The sequence below is a fragment of the Crocodylus siamensis genome, chromosome 3 (assembly GCF_052110815.1).
Source record: "Crocodylus siamensis isolate JL-2025a chromosome 3, ASM5211081v1, whole genome shotgun sequence".
NCBI lineage: Eukaryota > Metazoa > Chordata > Crocodylia > Crocodylidae > Crocodylus > Crocodylus siamensis.
In genome coordinates, this window is record NC_143397.1 from 141,164,404 (window position 1) to 141,186,019 (window position 21,616).

Genomic DNA, 21,616 nt, shown 5'->3' on the forward strand with positions numbered 1-21,616 from the left:
TCCTGGTCCTGCACCTCGCCAGTGGATAGCGCTAAAAACTTGCTGCTTTTCCTTCCCTTTCCAGCCCTGACCCCTGTCTGTTCTCTCGGGTCTCCCTTCACCATTTCCTCCGCAGCCCCGGCCGCAGTCGGTGCGTTGTGGAGGGTCGGGGGAGACGAGGGCACTCCTTTCCCCCACCCCGCAGCAGCCCGGGGCTCTGCCTCCTCAGGCGCGAGACAGCCTGGGAAGGGGAAGGGAAAGGAAAGGGGGAAGGGGGGGAGCTTTTCTTCTCAGCTGGGCGGGCTGGAAGGGAAAGTTCTGGGGTCACTGGGAGGGAAAACATTCCTCGCCCGCTGCGACATCATCCCGAGGAGGAGGAAGAGGAAGAGCCGCGTGTCGGCCGGCCCAGGAGGAGGCTGCTCCAGCCCCGCGGGCGGGCGGGCGGGCCGGGACGCGCGGTGTCGCTGGCGGGGCGCTGCCAACATCTGGGCCGGCCGGAGCGGCGGCGCCGCATGGGGAGGCGGCCGCAGCGCGGGGCCCCGTGAGCGCGGGCGGGCCCGGGGCATGCGGCGGCCGGGATGGCGTCGGCCGTGTTTGAGGGCACGTCGCTGGTGAACATGTACGTGCGGGGCTGCTGGGTGAACGGCGTGCGGCGCCTCATCATCGACCGGCGCGGCGCCGAGGAGGACTTCTACGAGATCCGCACGGAGTGGTCGGACCGCAGCGTGCTCTACCTGCACCGCAGCCTCGCCGACCTGCGCCGCCTGCTCCGCCGCCTGCTCGACTCCTTCCCCGAGGACCGGCCCGAGCTCCAGCGGGCGCCGCTGCTGCAAGGTCCGCCCGGCCCGGCCCGGCCCGCGCGTGTGCGTGTGTTTGCGTGTGCCGGAGAGCGAGTGAGTGTGTCCGCTCACCGGCTGTGTGTTTGGGAGTGCGTGTCGGTGTCCGTGTGTGACACGGTGTTTGTGACTGCGTGCCCGGTGTGAGTGCGAGTGTGTCCGTGAGAGTGTGGGTGGGTGTTTGTGAGTGCGTATCAGTGTGTGTCCGTCCGAGTGGGCGTGAATGTCACGGTGCTTGCGGGTGTGTGTCAGTGTCTGTGAATGCCTGCTTGTCACAGTCGGGGGGGGAGTGTGGCGCCGTGTGTGCGCTTGTGAGTGTGTGTCAGTGTGGGTGTGTGCGTGACAGCATGGGTGTGTTACCATGTGTGGTTGTGAGTGCATATGTCGGAGTGTGTGTGTGTCACTGTGTTTGTGAGCCTGTGTCAGTGTCTGTGTGTGTCAGTGTGGTGAGTGTGTCACTGTGTAAGTGCACATTGCTGCAAATGTGTGCGTGTTGGTGTGGGTGAGTGTGTCACGGTGTTTGTGAACATGTGTCAGGGTGTGCACAAGTGTGAGAGTGGGTATGTCACCACGTGTGTGTTTGTAACTGCTTGTCAGTGTGTGTGTTTCCAAGTGTGGATATTTCACTGTGTTTGTGAGTGCATGTCAGTGTCTGTGAATGCCAGTGTGTTGCTGTGTGCATCTGTGTGGGTGACTGTGTGCCTGTTTGTGAGTGTGTATTAGTGTGGGTCGGTGTGGGTGAGTGTGTCATTGTGTGTGCATGTGAGTGTGGGTGTATCACCATGTGTGTTTGTGAGTACATCTCCCACTGTGAGTGCAAGTGTGTGTGCGAGTGTCACCATGTGTGTTTATGAATGCATGTCAGTGTTAGTGCTGATGGGCATGATTAGCATGTGTTATTCTGCATGTGAATGTGTGTGTGTGTCAGTGTTAGTGCCTGCGGGTATGATTAGTGCATGTTAGTCTGTGAATGTGTATTATTGTGTGCATGCATGTCTGGGTGTGAATGTGGGGGGGATGTCAGTGTTAGCATGTGTGGGCATGTTCAGTGTGTGGTTGTGTGTGAGTGTCGGTGTTTGTACCTGTAGATATGCTTAGGGTATGTTTATGTGCGAGTGTGTGTCAGTGCTAGTGCATGCAGACGTGTAGTGTGTGTTAGACTGTGATTGTAAGCATGTCAGTGTTGTGCATGTGTGTCTGTTGGTCTGTGTGAATATGTACCTGGTTTAATGTGTCAGTTTTAGTACGTATGTGTCAGTGCATGTGGATACATGTGTCAATGTGTGTGAGTGCATGCATGAGTGGGGCATCAGCACATTTTTTATCTGTTACCATGCATGTTAGGGGGAGCGTCAGACTTCTTCTTGGCTGGAAGGGGGAGAGGCTGGAAAGGAAGTGAGGCATAAAGGAGTTTAAAACCCATCTCCTGGGCTTCCTTACTCAGTGCCTTGCTCCCTTGGAGTAACTGACACCAGTGGCAATGTGGTGCCCAGTCAGTACCAGGGCAGAAGGTGGTAGAGAATATTTCCCAGGGATTTGGCCCATGGCCTGGATTCCTGAGACTCAACTCTGTCATGCTTTGCATGCATGAACTCCACATTTCTCCTGTACCCTGTGGATAGCATTGCAGACCGGGCGAAATACTTCCCTTTTCTACGTGGATCAAAATGACCTGAACTCACGGAGCTTTGTATTGGCCTCCATCGGGTGCGGGGGCCTGGGGGATTTTTCGGGGGTTACACAGAATGACCATATATATATATCCTTTGCAATAGAGTGGTAAAGGCTGTGGCTCTTCCCCATGGTGCAAGTAAGGTCATAGGGTTGAAATAATTTCTCATGAAGCTTCTCTGAAAGCCCTTGACATTGCATCAGGCATGGTTTCAGTGCATATTGTTTAAAACTGTAGCTTTAATTTCTTCACATTTTAAAAGAGCTGTGGATCAGAGACATTTGAGAAAAGGTTACCCAAATTTTATGCTATAGTAGAGTTGTGGAGAGAAACCAATTAACCTTTTTGGGTTTTTAAAGATGGGCTACGTAGAGCACAGTACATCTTTGGCCAAAATAAGAAACTTGTTTCAGAAACTTGGAGCAGAAGGAAGCAGTGTCCCTTGCTTTAACATAAGGGACACTTTGCCAGTGCTTATTACCCTGTTGCTTTGGTCAGAATATACATAAATCATGTGATTAATATATCAGGGAGAAAAAGCCAAGAATGTATATTAGTTTCTCATAACAGCAGAGAAGTTTTCTGCTTAGGTGATGTCTCTTCACATGCCTTGTGAGCTACAATAGGAGGTGCATGGGAGCTGACAACCTGATTCCCAGCCCCCTGACTTCAGTATAGCTCTGCCAAACTCAGTGCAGTTGCTCTAGGTTCTCACCTGTGTAAGAACAAACTCAGTCCCTTGGGGCTGGAGACTGGCTATTCCCCAGATAGCTTGCTCATAAGCATTTGTCTAGATTAAACTGAAATGTGGCTTGTGGGTTGTGTCAGTCACTCAAGCTAAGCTGCCTCTCTTGTCTCCTGCCAGGTCTCAATTTTGTTGTGGTGTCTTTTTTGTCTTGTTAAAAAAGTATCTGGAATACATTTGGTTTCTTCTTCCTCCTCTCCAATTCCTCTCCCCCTGCCCCCGACTGTGTATATGAAGTCTGCGGGGTAATTTCCCTCTCTGCTTATGGAAATACATAGCTCTTCTTCGTTCATTTTGTATCCCTCTTTTCTCAGCTGATGCTTCCTTCCTTTTTTGGGTCCTTGTGACACAGATGGTATTTAGCAGAATTCGCAGATTTTCTGGTATCTGGAGGAAGGACAGTAGACTCCTAGGCACCGAGTGCCCTCTTCAGACAGCCGAAGAACATTGCTGTGTAGAAACTGAAAATGCTTCCCTGCTGATTCATTGAAGGCTGAGGGGCAAAAATTTCACAATTTTGGGTGTCTTACTTCAGACACCTTGGGTCTGATTTTCAGCCCTGCTGGGCACATGTTGGCCCTATTGATTGCAGTTCCAGCTGTGGCTGTTCAGCAGTTTTAAAAATCAGGTCTTCAGTGTCTGAAGTAAGAGCCTGTTCCTTCTCTTCCCCCCCCCATTACAGATTATTTATTTTTAAAAATATTAGGCCTTAATTACAAGTTTCAGAGACCTTATTTGTGTAGATGGTGTTATGTGGGTTCTTCTCTGCTCACACTGGAATGCTGGCACTCTAACTGGAGGGTCACAGGTACCTTAGATTGTAAGTAAATGAGTAATCAGGGAGGACTAGACATCTTTAGTAAAATCAATTTATTTCTGTTTAAAGTCCTGATCAGGCAACCCCCCCTTATCTTTCTATTAGAAAAACACTCCCTTTGAGAGGCTACTGGGGTGAATGAATGATACATACAAGTAAGGTTTGAAAAGCTGAGCCATAATATTGGCAGTAATGAAGAGAGCATTGCATACTTTTTTGGTGCCCGCAGTTCAGTGATTTCTTGGGTCTAACAGTTTAAATCTCACCTGCATCTTCCTTGGCTGATCACTGAACCTATTTTCAGTGCAATATATTCATAAGATGGAATAAAAGTACTGAATTTTTTTCAGCTATTTAGAGTGTGCAACTAATAATTTTAATTATAATCATCTTCTGTTTAGAAGTTTTTCTGTGAGGGAGAAGAAGACTGCAACATGGAGGTAACTCGGTATTTTTCTGCAGAGCCTGTACTTTGCTATAAAGGCTTTGCTCAGACACACTAAGTCTGAGTGTGCCTGGCATACACTTGCATCATGTCATGCTGTGTATAGAACAATACTTTAACTCAATGAAAGACACGAATTTGAATTCATCTAAATGAAGTTTTTTTGTAAGCAAGAGATTAGTGTATTTGCCTCACATGGTGAGCATGACCTAACTTTAGTTAAACTTTTTGGATAAGTACGGTTTTTGCATGGAGTGTTTTAAGAAATGGGTATGTTTCCGTCCCATAAATTTCAATATATTTAACCTAAATTTTAAAAGTGTGGCAGTTGTATGGAGTGAGAGATCTTGTATGTTTTAGCTCTTCTCCAAAATGCCAGAGTATAATTCCTGTCTTTAATATTCATGGCAGCAGTGAGAACAATGTAAGCCAAATTGCATTGCATCACAGGAGTCAGAAATATTTCAGGCTACTGAAGATTTGCTTAAGTAACTTTAGAAGAACCAGGTTATCCTGCTACTTAGGCACTCACTTTGTCAAACTACAGTGCATGACATTCAAGGGATATTTTAAAGTAATGAACACCAAAATAGGTCTAAAATACCTTGATCTTAAAGGTGGTTATTAACCTTGTATGGGCCTTTAAAAAATCCAGTTTCTCTGTCAAATAGTGGACTCCTTTTATTTATCTGTGGGTTTAGCACAAAACTAATGTTTACATACTAAAATGTTCCTCCTTCCAGAGCATCAGCAAACTAGGGAAAAATGTTCTATTTCCAGAATTGTACAGTATCAGTGATGCTAATACAAAAATAAAGTAACAGGAAAAAATGGAGCCATAATGGCAGTAGGAATACCAAAAAATATGTATATAGGAGAAATATTTATTACATTTCTAAGAAGGGACTGAAAGTTGATTATCCTTTTTTAGAAAGACAGTTTTATAATGTGTTGCTTTGTAAAGTTTGTTACTTCTGACTGAAATAGATTTAGATGGATCATTGAATGTCTGCAAATGACCTCATCTGATATAGACATATGTTTTTATACTGCACAGCAACAAGGCTTGCTTTTGTTGCAAGATTTCTCTAGAGAGTGTTGTGATTACATGTCTGAAATTACTGTTTTCTCATGATAGATCTCCTCCCCTTGGGGCAGAGAATTTATGCTGTTTCCTCTGTGTTCTTTTTTTGAGAAGGCAAAGTAGTAGAGAAGGGAAGGTCTTCTTCCAGCTACAAAAGATCTCCAGGATCTATTCCAGGGGACTTTTAGTTATCCCAAGACCCAGGGAGGACATAGGCGTTTCAACATGTTTCAGTGGAATTGTTTTGCTAGTGTCTCCCTGGCTCAGGAAGGAGCTCACATGGGGAGGAAGGTTGCTAGCTTTATTATATTTCTTGACAGCTGATCCATGGCCCGGTAGAGCTGCTTTGCTCTCAGGTTGTCTTTCCCTCACCTTGGCCCCAGTTCATTCTCTTGGAAGTGTGCGGGACTCCACAGCTCCAGGGGAAGGGGTAGTTGTTGAGATGTAGCCATGGAGATGGCTAACCATCTTCCCCTTTCTGTGTAGGTAATGGGATAGTCCATGTGCGGAGGGTATCAGCATCGTACAATCTGGCTCTTTTGCCAAGTGCTACAACCAGTGTATGCAATAACAGCACGTGGCAAAGCGTACCTGATATTTGGATGTCTGAAATGCCTTAGGAGGCTAAAGGCCAAGTACATTCAACCACAGGAAGAGTGATTCATTTTATATAGAATAATCAAGAGTTTTTGCTATAGTGACACTTTTATAAAGTAGTTTTCTTGCATCTTAATAAGTTGTCTCACAAGTTTGGTTCTGTGCTGTTATGTCAGAACCTGCAGGGCCATTATCATTACATTGATCTAAATCAGATTCCTCCTTTTATGAAGATGTATCATCTTGAGTCTCATGACTCATGATGTCACGAGACACTTCACAGCATTTTCTTTCTTTCTGAAATGTGCCTATCCCTTGCTGTAGGCATATGTGGAAATGATATTAAAAGGTTCAGTAATTAAGTCACATGTCTGGAATTCATTTCAGTCATTATCAGTTTGCTGTGTTGTCTGTACCTGTGCAGAATTAATTACTGCTTCGGTATGCAAGTAACAGCTGGTGGAGAAGGCATCCTTAAAGGGTGGCAGAGTTGACCTGTGATGAGCTGTAGAGAGATCTAGAAGTAATTGTGATAGACCATATGAATGAAGTCAAATATAGAACATGAGGTGAGAACTAACAAGCAGTAACAACTGCCTCCAAAATACTGCCTGAAGTCCTGTCTCAAGACTTTTCTTAGAACAGGGGCTGACAGTTGGTAAGTCAGAGCCCCTTCTATTGAGTTCAGTGGATACAGAATTGGGGCTTTAGCCAAAGGAAAAGGCCTACCTGGGCTGTCATGGTTAAAGCATGTCAGTTTGTACAGGTGATTGCTCCCAAGGAAGTAATGTGGCTTTGTGTTCATTCACCTTTGACTCCTTAGCCCTAACTTAATAAAGCCCAAACTTAACCACTAGCATTAGCTATTGAAGTCAGTGATACATTTTATCTTTTTCTAGCAATCCTGATGGAATGAAGCACTTTAATGCTATTGTTGTAGCGCCAAATTGTGCTCCTAGAAATTATGTCTTCTGGCTTCTCTGTACACACATACTGTTTATACACATACTGTCTGGTGTCCCACCATTATGAGATTTTTTTTTTGTCTCGCAGGGCAATTCTGCTGTAGTTCTCTTTCCATGCTGCTCCTCTTCCATGTCTTATATCTCCCTTTCTTTGTCATGCTTTCCTAGGCTGCTGGAAGCTTTTTTCTTATTGGAGCATTAGTGTCAGTGATGACTTCAGAGTTCATCAGAACTTTTCCTTCATCTTCCATACTATCTTCTGATGCAAAACACCCAGTAAATTCTGTTTCATGCTGGGACTGGATCAGCCGGTGCTGTGTCAGAGTTGTGGTGCACTGGGAAAGATGTATACTTTGCATCCCTTCCAAAAGCTGCAGTGGTCTGGATTATGTCCATAACAAGTCCGTCAATGTTTATTTGCCCTAACAGTGTGCTATGCTTACTATATCCCCATTTCCACCATTTACAGTTTTGTATGTGCTGTGTTACATATATTTCTTTTTTGTTTTTACAAAACAGTCTGGGAGTTTAATTTATGAGTATAGGGAGCTCTATAGAGGCAACTAGCACTTTCTAAAGACAGCAGCTGTGATAACACAAATAAATACACTACATCTATTGTGCCCCATTTCTTTGTTGACTTTGTCAACAGTTCATTAAAAGAGCTTACTTACAGCTTCTGTCTGGTAGACAAAGGGCACAGCTCTTCATTATCAACCTTCTAGCAATGCAGTCTAACCAAAATTAAGTTTTTTATTTGCCAAGTTTCATAGTCCAGCTATAATGTTATAGGGTGAATAAAAACTTCTGGTTTCATTATAAACCCATCCACATGCCTTGGCTTTATAAAAGATTAATGAAGCATGTCAGGGGGTTTTTTGTGGGAGAGAGTAGGGGTAAGAGGATATATATTACTTTAAATTCATATAAATATAGTGCTAAAGGTAATAGTAAAGATTTCTGTTTTGCATTAAACTGCTGTTTTCTTTCCTTCTCCTCCTCTTCCCTCTTCCTTACATTTTTGTTTTCTCTTGTGAACTTTCTGATACTAAAATTGTGAGATTTGTGGGACCAAGAGTATTCTTTCTGTTTATGCTTGCAGTGTTTTTTCAATGGTCCCCAATAGTAATATTGGTGTAACTTTGTTTAATAAATGTATGAAAAACCAGGCAGCTTAGAAACTGGACTTTTCTGTCTTTAACTTGCTGCTGTGCTTTGGAAATCTATGCAAGTGAAAAGATACATAAGCACAAAGAGTTACTTTAAACACCTAATGACACAATAAGCTTTTATTTTGTATTGGGATTTAAATTACACTGTTGTTTTAAAGCACACTGTTAGGTGCCATCATTTACCTCTGCTAAGTAAAATCTACCTGTTTTCTTGAGGCTATATTTGTGTGCTACGGGCATATTTCAGGGTCTAAGAATATAAGTATCACAGTGACCAAAGGCACAGGCATGTAGCTAGCTGGATTTTCAAAGTGTGTAGACATCTAATTCCTATTGTGTGGGTGTAAGTACCTTCTGAAATTCTAGTCCTGAGTAACCAACCTGAACAGATTCAGCATGTAACAGATTTCAGACATGCTTTTTTAATTTCAGCTTCTAACAGGCCCCTGGCAGATGTGCAGTTCAAGATACGATGGAATCTGATGTGTGATCCCCACAGTTGTGCTTCCTACCATGCCACAAGTGAATAGTAGGAAGTATGATTGTGGGACTGAGCTCCAGATTTCATTACATCATATTGTCAGTGGAGGGTGAGCCCAGAATCCTGATCCCAGGAGCCATCAGCTGATCCAAGCTCCCAGCCATAGGGGATCACTATGTACCCTTGTGGCTGGGAGCCATCAGCTGACCTAGGCTAAGCCGTGGGCTCAATCTCTGGGGCTCATGGCCTTGGGGGTGCCCCCACAATTAGAAGCCTGGATCAGCAAATGTAGTTCCCAGCCTTTGGAATACTGGCTTTCAGTTAATCGTGTGGTAGGAACCAGACACAAAGTTAATATACACATTTTTACACAGATTTTGTGTAATAATGTTGTAGCTTATTCCTTGTTTTACCATACCATTAACATGGTAACTACTCAAGATGTGATAATAGTTAATCTCATCTTGTGTGAAGTGTTTCAGGGAACTCAGACACACCACCCAGTGGGCAGTGTTTGTGAAAATTAAACTCTTAGAGCATGAAGTTGATCATTGGGTGCATCTACATGTGCTATTAGCATGGAGCAGTAAACTCCGGTGCATATTGCACCAGAGTTTATTGCTCCCAGGCACTGTGTTTGCACATGCACCTGGGACTGCAACACATTGAGCCAGGTCAGAGAATTCCTGGCCTAATAGGGCCATACATGTAGATGTGGAGACTTTACTGTGGAATTAATTAGGCAGCTCCACAGTAAACGTCTTATGTAGATGTACCCACTGAGGCTTAAAATATTCTCTTCATAACTTCTGTGTGAATTAGACTCTTAATGTGTGAATTTCTCCATTCCCATAGAAGGAGAGAAGAGTGGCATTGAATTAGGAAGGTGTCACAGGGGAGGCATTACCCTTCTTGGAATACAGGAACATGGATATTGCCTTCTAAGATCAAATGAACAGCCCTTCTAGACCAGTGTCCACATCTTAGAGACAGATGGTGGATGTTCCCACTATGGCCTTGCACATGCTTATTAAACACAGTTGCTCAAATATTTATGACAGTAATGAAGGAACATCAGCCAAGGATCCACTGTGATAGGGTGCTGCATAAAAAAGTGGAAAAAAATAGTTGCAGAGAGCTCCTTGTTTGACATTGGCTGAAATGCTGATGCATGAGGTTTAATATCCCTTCCCAAATTCCTATTTGTTGTTCTTAATATCCTTGATAGCCATATAAGTCTCCAATCCCTTTATGAATCCTGCTGAGTTCTTGGCCCCAGAGCCTTCCAGGGACAATGATTTGTACAGCTAATAGATGGTGTGAAAAAAAGAATTACTATTCAGTTTGAATTTCCCAGTTTTACGGTCATTAAATATTAGGGCTGTGCGAAATTTTACCAAGTGTTTCATTTTGAAGCTGGTTCAACATATTTCCAGCTCTAAACAGCAAAATCAAAATGAAACAAAAAACATCAAAACAGCTTCAAAACAAAATGAGGGCACATGAAATGTGAAAGTTTCAAAACATTTTGAGTTTCGAAGCAGCCCAATGGAGGGAGGCAGGGGAGAGCCAGGGCCATGCTCCGAGCAGCTCTGGAGCCCCATGTAGCTCAGCTCTGGCTCTCCCTGCCTCCTGCCACTGGCCTGCACTCTGGGGGGCTGATGGAGCTGATCGGAGGTAAGTGCCAGCTCTGCCCACCTCCCGCCTCCAGGCTGCACTCCATGGGGCTGGCGGAGGGAGGCGGGCAGAGCTGGCGCTGCACTCCAATTGGCTCTGCCAGCCCCATGGAGCACAGCCCAGTAATGGGAGGCAGGCAGAGCCAGCGCTGCACTCCACCTCCTGCCACTGGACTGAGCTCCAGGGGGCTGGCGGAACCAATTGGAGCACAGCCTGGCGGTGAGAGGTAGGCAGAGCCAGGGCTGTGCTCTGCCTCCCACTGCTGGGCTGAGCTCCATGAAGCCTGGTGCTGGGTGCAGGCTGTGCCCAGCACCAGTCCTAGGCAGCACTGGCAGCCCCCCGTCATCTGGCACAGATCCACGGGCCTGCACCCCCAAGAGGAGTCCAGCACAGCCCTGCAGCCCTCCTTGGAGTGCAGGCCCCCGGAAATGCACCTGGATGACAGGAGGTTGCCACTGCTACCTGGGGCCAGCAGCAGCATCTGTCTTCTCCGGTGCTGGGTGCAGGCTGCATCTACTGCCAGTTCCAGGTGGCAGCTTGAGCCTCCTGTCATCCGGCACAGAACTGGGGGCCCACACCCCTGGGAGGAGTCAGGCACAGCCTGACAGCCCTTCTGGGAGTTCAAGCCCTCAAATCTGCACCCCAGATCAGAGGAAGCTCAAGCTGCCTTTACCACCTGGGACCAGCACTGGGTGTGGGCTGTGCCCAGCACCAGACAAGATTGTTGCTGCTGCAGCCTGAGCCTCCTCTCATCCGGCGCACAGATCTGGGAGCTTGCACCCCCAGGAGGGCTGTCAGGCTGTAAAAACCCCTGGATCTGTGCGCCTGAGGAGGGGAGGATGCTGCTGCTGCTTGAGACCGGTGGCAGCAGCAATTTTCTCTGGTGCTGGGCACAGCCTGTGCCCAACACTGGCCCCAGGTGACAGGGAAGCCTCTTCTCATCTGAAGCGCAGATCTGGGGGCCTGAAACCCCGAGAGGAGTCTGGCACAGCCCTGCAGCCCTCCCGGGAATGTGGACCCCCGGATCTGCATCCGGACAACAGGAGACTGCCACTGCTGCCTGTGGCTTGCCCGGCACTGGGTGCAGACTGCACCACTGTCAGTCCAAGATGGCAGCAGCAGCCTCCTGTCATCTGGCATGGATTCAGGGGCCCACAACCCCAGGAAGAGTCTAGCACAGCCCTGCAGCCCTCCTGGCAGCGTGAGCCCCCGGATCTGCATGCTGGATGATAGGCAGCTGCCGCTGAAAGCAAATTTTGCTTTCAAAACTTTGAGGTTCAGTTTCCAAGAAACCTCGGCACCTATCTCCTTGAAACTTGGCAGGCTTCATGCCCTCAGAAGGGGCTACCATCCCTGCATCCAAATCAGGCAACAAATGACAATGTTTTAGGCATTTTCATAATTCCCCATTATAGCCTATGGGTGAAACATTGAAATGAGTCAAAAGAACAAAACATTTTCGACTAAACAAAATGGACAATGCTTTGAAACAAAATGATAAAACGAAACACTGTCCCTTCAAAGCAGTTGAAACAGATGTTGAAACAAAACAATGGTGTTTCGCACAGCCGCATTGAATATGCCTTTGTTCTTATATCCTGTATTTTTCTGTCAGAAACCTAGAGGAGGACATTAACAACTGCAAGTTATCTCATCTTCCCTAGACCCAAGTCCTAGAGAACTAAGACATGCTGAAGGTTGTCAAAAGGGGTTTCTTCTTGAGAGCAAGCTTCTTGTGGCTAGAGGATAAACTACTCCTGTGTGGGTGTGAAAGACCTTCAGAGATTTGTAAACCCTGATGGCCTTCCATTCAATTGGGAAGCAGTTCACCCTCTCTTTTTGTTGTCCTCCTTGCCACATGGATTTAGGAGACTTTTGAGAGGTGTGCTTCATGAAATTGTCCACCTCTCTTTTCACCTTAGCCTCTCCAGTGGGTTTTCCAGTGGATGGTGGTAGCAGCCTGGGCCTAGATAAAGGAAGGTAAATCTGTGTGACACGTAATTAGATATCTAATCGTGTGGAGTGTCATCACTAGTGGCATAACATCTTGCACACTTTTACATGAAGTACGGACTTGCTTTGACTTCCATGCATCAGCAGGGTTCTGTGGTTCATGAGTTAAATCCGAGGGCAGTAAGGAGGGGTCTCTATGTAAGTTCCTCCTTTCCTTATTCATGTGATACTTGCTTTGGAGTCCATTGGGCTAGCCTTATTCGCAAAATGAGCAGAATTTGGCCCACTGCTTAAAATCTTGGCACCTTAAACATTATTGGAAAAGGAAGGTCTTATTCATCATCCAGGGAAGAGATTTATCAATATATGCATGCAGTCATTTTTCCTTGTAAATCATTAGATTTTTTTTTAAACAATTGACATACCAGAGTTACTCCCCATTAATAGCATGTATTATACTATAATGAGCTGTGCAGCGGTAAATGACACTCCTCTGCCAAGCCCCTTACAGGCAAAAAACAAGTAAATGACATCTTTTAAGTATTATATATGTTATATTTAGGCTCAATAGGTTCATAGACATGAACATTTATAATTGTTCACACTGATATAAAAATTAAGGGTTTGTGTAGGAAGAAGAAGGCAGTGGAGTTTCAGGTTAGCATTAGAACCAAGCTGATGAGAGTTTATAGCATGTAAATGACTTGAAATGACTTGAAATGATAGGTAATGCCCAAGTAAAGTACATACAATAAGATAGCACAGCAAAGTTTTCCTAGGAAGAGTTAGCACATGCTTTCAGTTAGCAGTCAAACTGTAGTAAGCACAGAAGAAAAGGAGGGTGAGCAGTATTTTGCCATGACATTGGTAGGATCTTTCCCAGCTCTGAGCTAAACTATGCATGCATGACTGAACAAGTGAAAAACAGCAGCACTGGCTTCCAAACTACAAGACATCTTTTTAATGTATTTTTATTTCGGGACTTCTATATAACAAGTGTACAAAGTGTGTGCTAGACATGCAAAAGGAAGTTTTGGCTGTAGTTTTGCAATCCTTTCTCACACAGTAAACTCCCAGTGAAGTTGGTAGAACTGGATGCTTGCCCTTGTGCTAGTATGCCTATGTTTCTTTAAACAGCTAAATGAAGTTTCCTGATCACAGGCCCTAGTTCTCATGGGGGACTTCAATCACCCTGACACCTGCTGGGAGGGCAATATAGCAGTTCACAGGCAATCCAAGAAGTTTTGGGAGAGTGCTGGGGACAACTTTCTGGTGCAAGTGCTGGAGCAGCCAACTAGGGGCCATGCTCTTCCTGAACTGCTGCTCACAAACAGGGAAGGATTAGTGGGAAATGGACTTGTAGATGGCAACTTGGGCAGCAGTGACCATGAGGTGATTTGGTTCAGGATCCTGAAGAAAGGAGGGATGGAGAGCAGCAGAGTAAGGACCCTGGACTTCAGAAAAGCAGGCTTCAAGCTCGCTTAGGGAACTCATGGGCAGAATCCCCTGGGAAGCCAGTCTGGTAGGGAGACAAGTCCAGGACAGGTGGCTATACTTTAAAGAAGCCTTACTGAGAGTGCAGGAACAAACCATCCCAATGTGCAGGAAGACTAGCAAGTATGGCAGAAGACCAGCTTGGCTTAGCAGGGAACTCTTCAGTATACTGAATCCTAAAAAAGAAGCTTATAAGTGGAAACTTGAACAAACAACTAGGGATGAGTATGAGAGTATTGCTTGGGCGTGCAGGGATGAATCCAGGAAGATCAAAAGCACAATTGGAATTGCAGCTAGCAAGGGACTTGCAGGGTAACAAGAAGGGTTTCTACAAGTATGTCAGTAATAAGGGGAAGATCAGGGAAAGTGTGGATCCATTACTGAATGGGGGAGGCAACCTAGTGCCAGAAGATGCAGAAAAAGCTGAAGTACTCAATGCCTTTTTCACCTCAGTCTTCACAGGCAAGGTCAGCTCCCAGACTGCTGTACCTGGCAGCACAGTTTGGGGAGGAGGTGAGTAGCCAACAGTGATGAAAGACAGGCTAGGAAGTATTTAGAAAAACGGGACACATCCAAGTCCATGGGGCCAGATGGAGGGAGTTGGCTGATATGATTGAAGAGCCACTGGCCATTATCTTTGAAAATTCATGGCTATCAGGAGATGACCTGGATGATTGCAGAAGGGCAACCACAGTGCCCGTATTTAAGAAATGGAAAAAGAAGGATCCAGGGAACTACAGACCAGTCAGCTTCACCTCAGTCCATGGAAAAATCATGGAGCAAATCCTCAATAAATTAATTTCTAAGCACATGGAAGACAAGGTGATTAGGAACAGTCAATATGGATTCACTAAGGGCAAGTCATGCCTGACAATAGGATTGTCTTCTATGAGATGACTGGCTCTGTGGATATGAGGAGAACAGTGGATGTGGTGTACCTTGATTTTAGCAAGGCTTTTAATACGATCTCTCACAACATTTTCACAGGCAAGCTAAGGAAGTACGGGTTGAATGAATGGACTGTAAAGCAGATAGAAAACTGGCTGGATCATCAGGCACAGAGGGTAGTAATCAATGGCTCGATGTCTAGTTGGCAGCCAGTATCAAGTAGAGTGCCCCCAGGGGTAGGTCCTGGGGCTGGTTTTGTTCAATATATTAATCAACGACCTGGAAGATGGCATAGAGTACACCTTCAGCGAGTCCACTACAGAAAGGATGTGGACAAATTGGAGAGAGTCCAGTGGAGGGCAATGAAAATGGTGAGGGGACTGGGGGACATGACTTGTGAGGAGAGGCTGAGGGAACTGGGCTTATTTAATCTGGAGAAGAGAAGACCGAGAGGGGATTTAATAGCAGCCTTTAACTACCTGAAGGGGGTTTGAAAGAGGATGGAGCCGGACTGTACTCAGTAGTGGTGACAGATGACAGAACAAGGAGCAACAGTCTCAAATTGCAGCAAGGGAAGTTTAAGTTAGAGATATTAGGAAGAATTTTCTTACTAGGAGGGTAGTAAAACATGAACAGATTGCACTCCTGAGGTTCCTTCCAAGCCTAATTTTCTATGTTTCTATGGTTCTCTAGTTCTTCTATATTCTTTTTGAGGTGTGGGGACTAGGACTGGGAACCATATTCAAGGTGTAGACACAGCATGGATTTATAAAGGGGCATAATGATACTTTCTGTTTTGTTTTCAGTTTTGTTCTTATTAATCCCTAACATTTTGTTTGCCTTTTTGATAGCTACTGAGCTGATGTTTTTAGCAAGCTGTTTAGTATGACTCCCAGATCTCTTTCCTGTACAGTGCCAACTAATGTTGAGCCCATCATAGTATATGTATAGCTTGGGTTATTTTTACCCATGTGCATCACTTAACTCTTATCTGCAATGAATTTCATCTGCCATTTAGTTGCCCATTCACTTAATCGTGCAACATCCTTCTGTAGTTACTCACAATCTGCCTTGGTCTTTATCACTTTGAATTGAATTGAATTCAGTGTAACTAACCAGAAAAGCAGAGGACAAGGTAGATTTGCACTTTATAGACTAACCAAACTTCCCCCCTCCCTCTTCTCCCCCTAATCTCTCTTGCTCTTTCCCGTCCCTCCCTACCTTGTCTTTTGTATTCTGATTTCTCTCTCCTTCTACTCTGCTTTCTGCAGGTCCTTTCATGGTATCTGATGAAGTGAGCTACAGCTCATGAGAGCTTGTGCTGTATGTGTGTATGTATACGTGTATGTGTATATACATACATACAACGTTTCTTTGGGAAACATTTTTTGGATCTTGAATGGAATTTCTGGGCGGAGAGAGACACTTAGGTTCAAGTCCTTGCTCAGATGAAGATTTGTGTATTTATACAAAGTGGAACAGATCCAGAAAGAGAGACTGAGGGAGTCTCATCCCAACTAGCTAGTAACCTGGTGGTTAGGGCATTTGCTTTGGATGGGGATACAGGAGAGCAGATGATTCTGTTTTACCTCCCAAATGAATGCCTTAACCACCGAGTTATTGGCATGCTCATGTGTGTATTGTCTGTTGTTTCTTTACTCCAGCAGTGTCTTGCTGTCATCCCAATGTGGAATGGCGAAGTTTTGATGAGGAAAACCATTCCCTAGCCAGTTCTCCCTGCCAGCCTTCCATTTAAGATTGTGAAGGATTTTCAGTGTCTTAAATCTTCAGCATGTAGGCTCAATCTTGCAGACCTTTTACAGAAAAATCCACATTCATGCAAGTGGTTCCATTGGAGTCCAAGAACGTATATACAGTTTCTCTGTAACCATATTTTATTCTAGTGACAACCAAATAAATAACATGTCACTGCTTTGCAGGTAGACAGCTAGAACCACTAGTCTCTTTTCAGAACCGGTGGGTGGAGCTGTCCTTAGGAGACAGGGGTTAGGGTATATAGGGGATGAAAAATAAGGCAAAATATTGGGCCACTAGGCAAATATAAAGACCTAGCCAATGAGGCCATATCTGTCTATCTGGCTGTTTTATCAAGTAAATCTAACTGCTGTTGAGACAGTCTATATTTAGTTTTACGAACTCTGTACTTGAAGGAATGTTGATAGCTTTAAAAAGTCACACCCCTGCCTGGGAACTTTGTGTTTACAAGAGTTACAAATGACACCTTCAGATAAATAAGAATGAGTGACAGAGAACGAGGAAAAATATTTCTTTAAACTGGCTTTTCAATTTGTTGGTGGGGCACAATCCAAAGCCTTTTTTGGGTTTATTTATGGTCTTGTATGTGGGTCTTCATGTAGCTATAAGGAGATCAAGGAAAATTTGATTGCACAGTCACCAGCCTTGTTGGAGTGCTCAAGAGCAGGGTTTTACCTCAACTATTTTTACACTTTTTTCCAGTGTTTTGTTTTAAACATTCAAAGAGTGTCAGCCTGCTGGATGCTTTCTCTGAAGCAGCCTTTAGGACAGGGGTGGGCAATTATTTCAGCTGGCGGGCCACTTAATAAGTTTTGGTGAGTTGTCAAGGGCTGCACACATAAAATCTTTAAGAAGATATCATTTTAACAAATTATAGATAAAAAAAAATTTGTATACTAAAAATAAAACATCTACTATAATATATTTTCATTTAATTTTTTGTAATATTCCTGATTTGTTTTCTTGAGTAGTGTATGGAAAGGTTATTGCATAATAGCCCAAAATAAAATCTTACTTTTATATACGTTGTGTGTGAAGGGGGGTGGGATGGATATGGGGGTGTGTGGAGGGTGGGTGTGGGGGGCTTCCCACGTGCTAGGTCCCAGGAGCCAGCTGGGGGTGGGGAGAAGGAGGAAGGGAGTGGGGTGGCAGGAGGTGTGTGCAGCAGAGCTCACCCGGGCAGTGTGGTGCAGCTGTGGTCAGCTCTCCCTCCTCTGCCATGGCTTTGTGGCTATCCCCGCAGTGCTCCACATGGAGCCAAGCCCTGCCCACTCCCACCCAGGGTAGCCCATATCATGCTTCTGCTTGCACCCACTCTGGGCCTCCCAGACAGCACTACCCCAGCCCCTGGCTAGTGCACACAGCTTCCCAGCGGGGCTGCTACTACAGCTGCCTGGGTAATGCTTGCTCAGATCCCCCTACCTCCAGCAGCTCCTCCTCCTCTGCTCCCTGCCCCTGCTGTGCCACTCCTGGCAGCAGATTACACAGGGAAGCCGTGAGGACACGTGCCAGACACCAGATGACCAACCAGGCAGGGGGGAAGCTACAGCTGGGTGGCTCCTGCCCCATTGTGCAGGGCTCCAGCTTCAGCTCCCAGTTGCCTTCTACCCACTTGGCTGCACAGTATGTGATGAGCAGCCACATGTGGGTGCTCAAGTGGGTGGAAGGTAGCTAGGAGCCAGAGCCCTGCATGCTGGGGCAGGAGCTTCCTAACTGCAGCTTCTCCCCCTCCTGGCTGGGCATCTGCTGCGCAACACGTGTCCCTGTGGCTGCTTTCACATCCCCAAGCTACCTGCTGCCCAGGGTAGTGCAGCAGGAGGAGGAGGAGCCATTGGAGGCAGGGGGAGTCAAGCACTACCTGGGCAGCTGCAGCCCCAACAAAAGCAGCCCTGCTGGGAACCTGTGAGCACTGGCCAGGGCTTTTGGTGGGCACAGGCAGGAGCACAGCCTGGTCAGGAGCTCAGTGTGGGCTTGCTGTGCAGGAGCAGGCAGAGCTTGGCCCCATGCACATACAGTCATTGGTGGATGCTGCTCACAGGCCAGATCCAATTAGTTCGTAGGCTGGATCTAGCCTGCAAGCCATATTTTGTCTATCCCTGCTTTAAGACTTCTTCCAAGTCCATTAGACCCTTGAATGTCTCAAATACTATGGTGGACCCTGTATTTTGAGCCACTCACCTAGAGACAAAGCACTGTAATGTGCTCTACTGGATGTGAGGAAAGCCTTTTTTCTGCGACAATAACCTTCATGGCAGTATGATAACAGTAATGATGGATGATTATGATGATTGATGTGGCAAAAGCCCTGTCTTGCAGCCTGGCTTTTTTAAGAATGTGAAGTTGAAACATCTTCCTTTGAGAGGGCCATCTTCTACCACAGAATTTATCGTCAGAGCAACGAGAGACTACTTTTGAAGCAGTTTGTGTAGCTTCTGCTTGATTCTTTTCTCTTCTGTAGGTTTTCCCTCCCGTACTCTTTTCATTAAAAATCAAAGGAGGATGGGACTGATTTCTCCTTCTCAGAAGAAAAACAAGCACTTGATCAACATCCTTCCCTTTGTCCCAAGATAGGAATTCCCTGTATTGAAGTTAGAGCAGCTACTTTCAGATTATGGTTCACCATCAAGTTGGGTTAAAAGTCATGTATCAACTGCACATTATAATTGATGTCCTGATGTGCATTTTCGATTGAACTAAACTTGTCAGCTCTAGGTAGATGTTCAGATCTGTGACTTATATTTTCATCCTTAGTTGTAACTTGATCTTTTTTCTAGGACTCATCACAATAAAAGAGTCCCATGAGATAGAAGCCAGACTTAATGAAGTGGAAAAGCTTCTGAAGACTATTATAAATATGCCATGGAAAGTAAGTATGCCAAGTGCCATACCCTCCTGAGCTTTAGACCCTGATTTCTTCACATAGATTGGAAGCTGGGTGGCTTTTTGAGCAGTAACAGAAGCAGGAGCTGGTCAAGGCCCTGCACAGTGTCATCTCTACCTCCTTCACTGTCTCCTGCTTTTCCTACTGCATTATTTCTGCCTTTACTATCACACAGCCCTTTAGTGTCCCTCTCATATTCATCCCTTGGCACATCTCCGTCCTTTGCCTTGCTTACCAAACTGCCACCGTCAATTGATTTGATTAGACTTCTCCTCACAACACATTCTTTGAAGCCTGACACAACTAATTCACTTAAGGAATGTTCTTTTTCTCCTTGTCTTTCTGTATACTTACACATATGTTTAATATGTCTGGGATGATATACATATGAATAAGCCAGCTGGATAAGCATGTGTCTGAGATAGTATACGAATAACACATCTTGCATTCATGAAAAGAGTTGAACTAGATGATTCACAAGGCCTCTTTGAGCTCTAGAATTCTGGCTGACCTGTGCAGTTTGTTGAATTGAGGGTCTGACTTTGCCTTTGCATTCACATGAGAAGATCCTAAATTACTTTAGTGGAGCTTAGTGTGGGCACAAATGTCCCCATGTGTGTTTTCAGCTCTCCTTTCCCCCACCCCCTACCTTGGGACAGGTCGTAGACTTATTTGAGCAAGAGTGACCCTGTATTTTCCTCTGTTTATTGTTCCAGGTATACTAAGGACACTTGTTAAATAATAACAAAATGAGTAAAAATGTGTACCCTTGCCCCTTTTGCTTCCTTTTAACTGTAGCAGGACTTAGTCCCTTTTTTTAATTGGACAGGTCACTTCATCTCTTTGTCCCCTTGGTTGTCCATTTGCAAAAAGGTTATAGCACCATTTGTTTATCTGGTAGGCTATTGGGAGTTGCACTTAATGTTTCTAAAACACCTTGAGGTGCTTCAGAAGGGATATTTAAAGATCATGAAAAGATCATGATTCCTGAAATTCAGCTACAGACATACAAGTTAGGAGACATGGGATGTGTTCTTGGCCACAGTGGAGATTTTGTTCTATGAATGGACAGGTTTTCCAACATGAGCAACTATAATGGGGATAAAAATATTTTGCATGGAGAAATAATTAATTATTTTTAAGGTGCTTTCATTCCTCAAATGGAACATGCTATAGAAATGCCAAAGTATCTTTTATCAACGTAATACTTTTAGTGCAATGAATCAAGGGCCAGGCAATTCATCAAGGGCCAGACAAAGTCTAACTATATGCCAGTTACAGTAATTCTGCTTGTCAATTGTATTGCTATATAAAGGTCTGGGATGCTGAAATAAAGTGTGTAGTCACTTCCTCATGTCATGACAGAGTACTTACCAATAAAGCTCACTTATACGAAAGCTGGTTGCATGAAAATAAACAAACTCCCACTGGAAAGAAAAAACACATGTCTAATTGGTGACTATTGAGACCATCAACTACTTTGAATGGATTTCACATACATAGATCATGGGCCTGCCTTGCTGCTCTTTTGAACTCAGTGGAGTTGTACTAATCTGTGAGCAATGTAAAAGGCATTTCAAATTGCACTGGCATTTGGCAAGTTGAAGTGACTTATCTAGGGTCATCCAGCAGACCAGTGGCAGGTCCAGAAAGAAAACCCAGGTTTTCTGATTGTTTTATTGGATTTTATATAAAACACCTAGAAAGTCACTGATGGGCAAGTACCAAAACAATAAGCTATAAGTAATAACTTATTAAACTAAACCTGAGAGTACGTGGCATTCCCACTGTTGTCCATGCAAGTTCCATCTACTCAGCTTTACTCAAGACATGATCCAGTAACTGATGTCAGCAGGAATAGGATAAATAAAAGAAATGATTAGCCTGGGAATTCACTTTTAAACATATTTTTTCCCCTTTGATAGATTCTTTTTTCCTCTTTTTCAGTATTCTAGATCAGAAGTCGTCCTTACCTTCTTTGAAAGATCTCCTTTAGATCAAGTGTTGAAAAATGACAGTGTCCATAAAATTCAACCAAGCTTTCAAAGTCCAGTTAAAATATCAGGTAAGAAAGAATGGCTGAATAAAAATAGTTTTGTATTCTTGCTTTACAATTTCTAGAATATCTTAGTGGAGGGTAGAACATAGTATATA

The 21,616-nt window shown here is 44.8% G+C and overlaps 1 protein-coding gene across 1 annotated transcript in view; it reads left to right on the plus strand.

Annotated features, from left to right (window-relative positions):
- Positions 1 to 358: 358 nt before the first annotated feature.
- Positions 359 to 21,616, plus strand: part of PXDC1 (PX domain containing 1) — a 35,205-nt gene continuing 13,947 nt past the window's right edge. Inside the window, exons 1-3 of the mRNA XM_090039358.1 lie at positions 359 to 813; positions 19,356 to 19,447; positions 21,410 to 21,527. Coding sequence (XP_089895484.1) covers positions 558 to 813; positions 19,356 to 19,447; positions 21,410 to 21,527 — 466 coding nt within the window. The 5' untranslated portion in view covers positions 359 to 557. The remainder of the gene's footprint in view (positions 814 to 19,355; positions 19,448 to 21,409; positions 21,528 to 21,616) is intronic.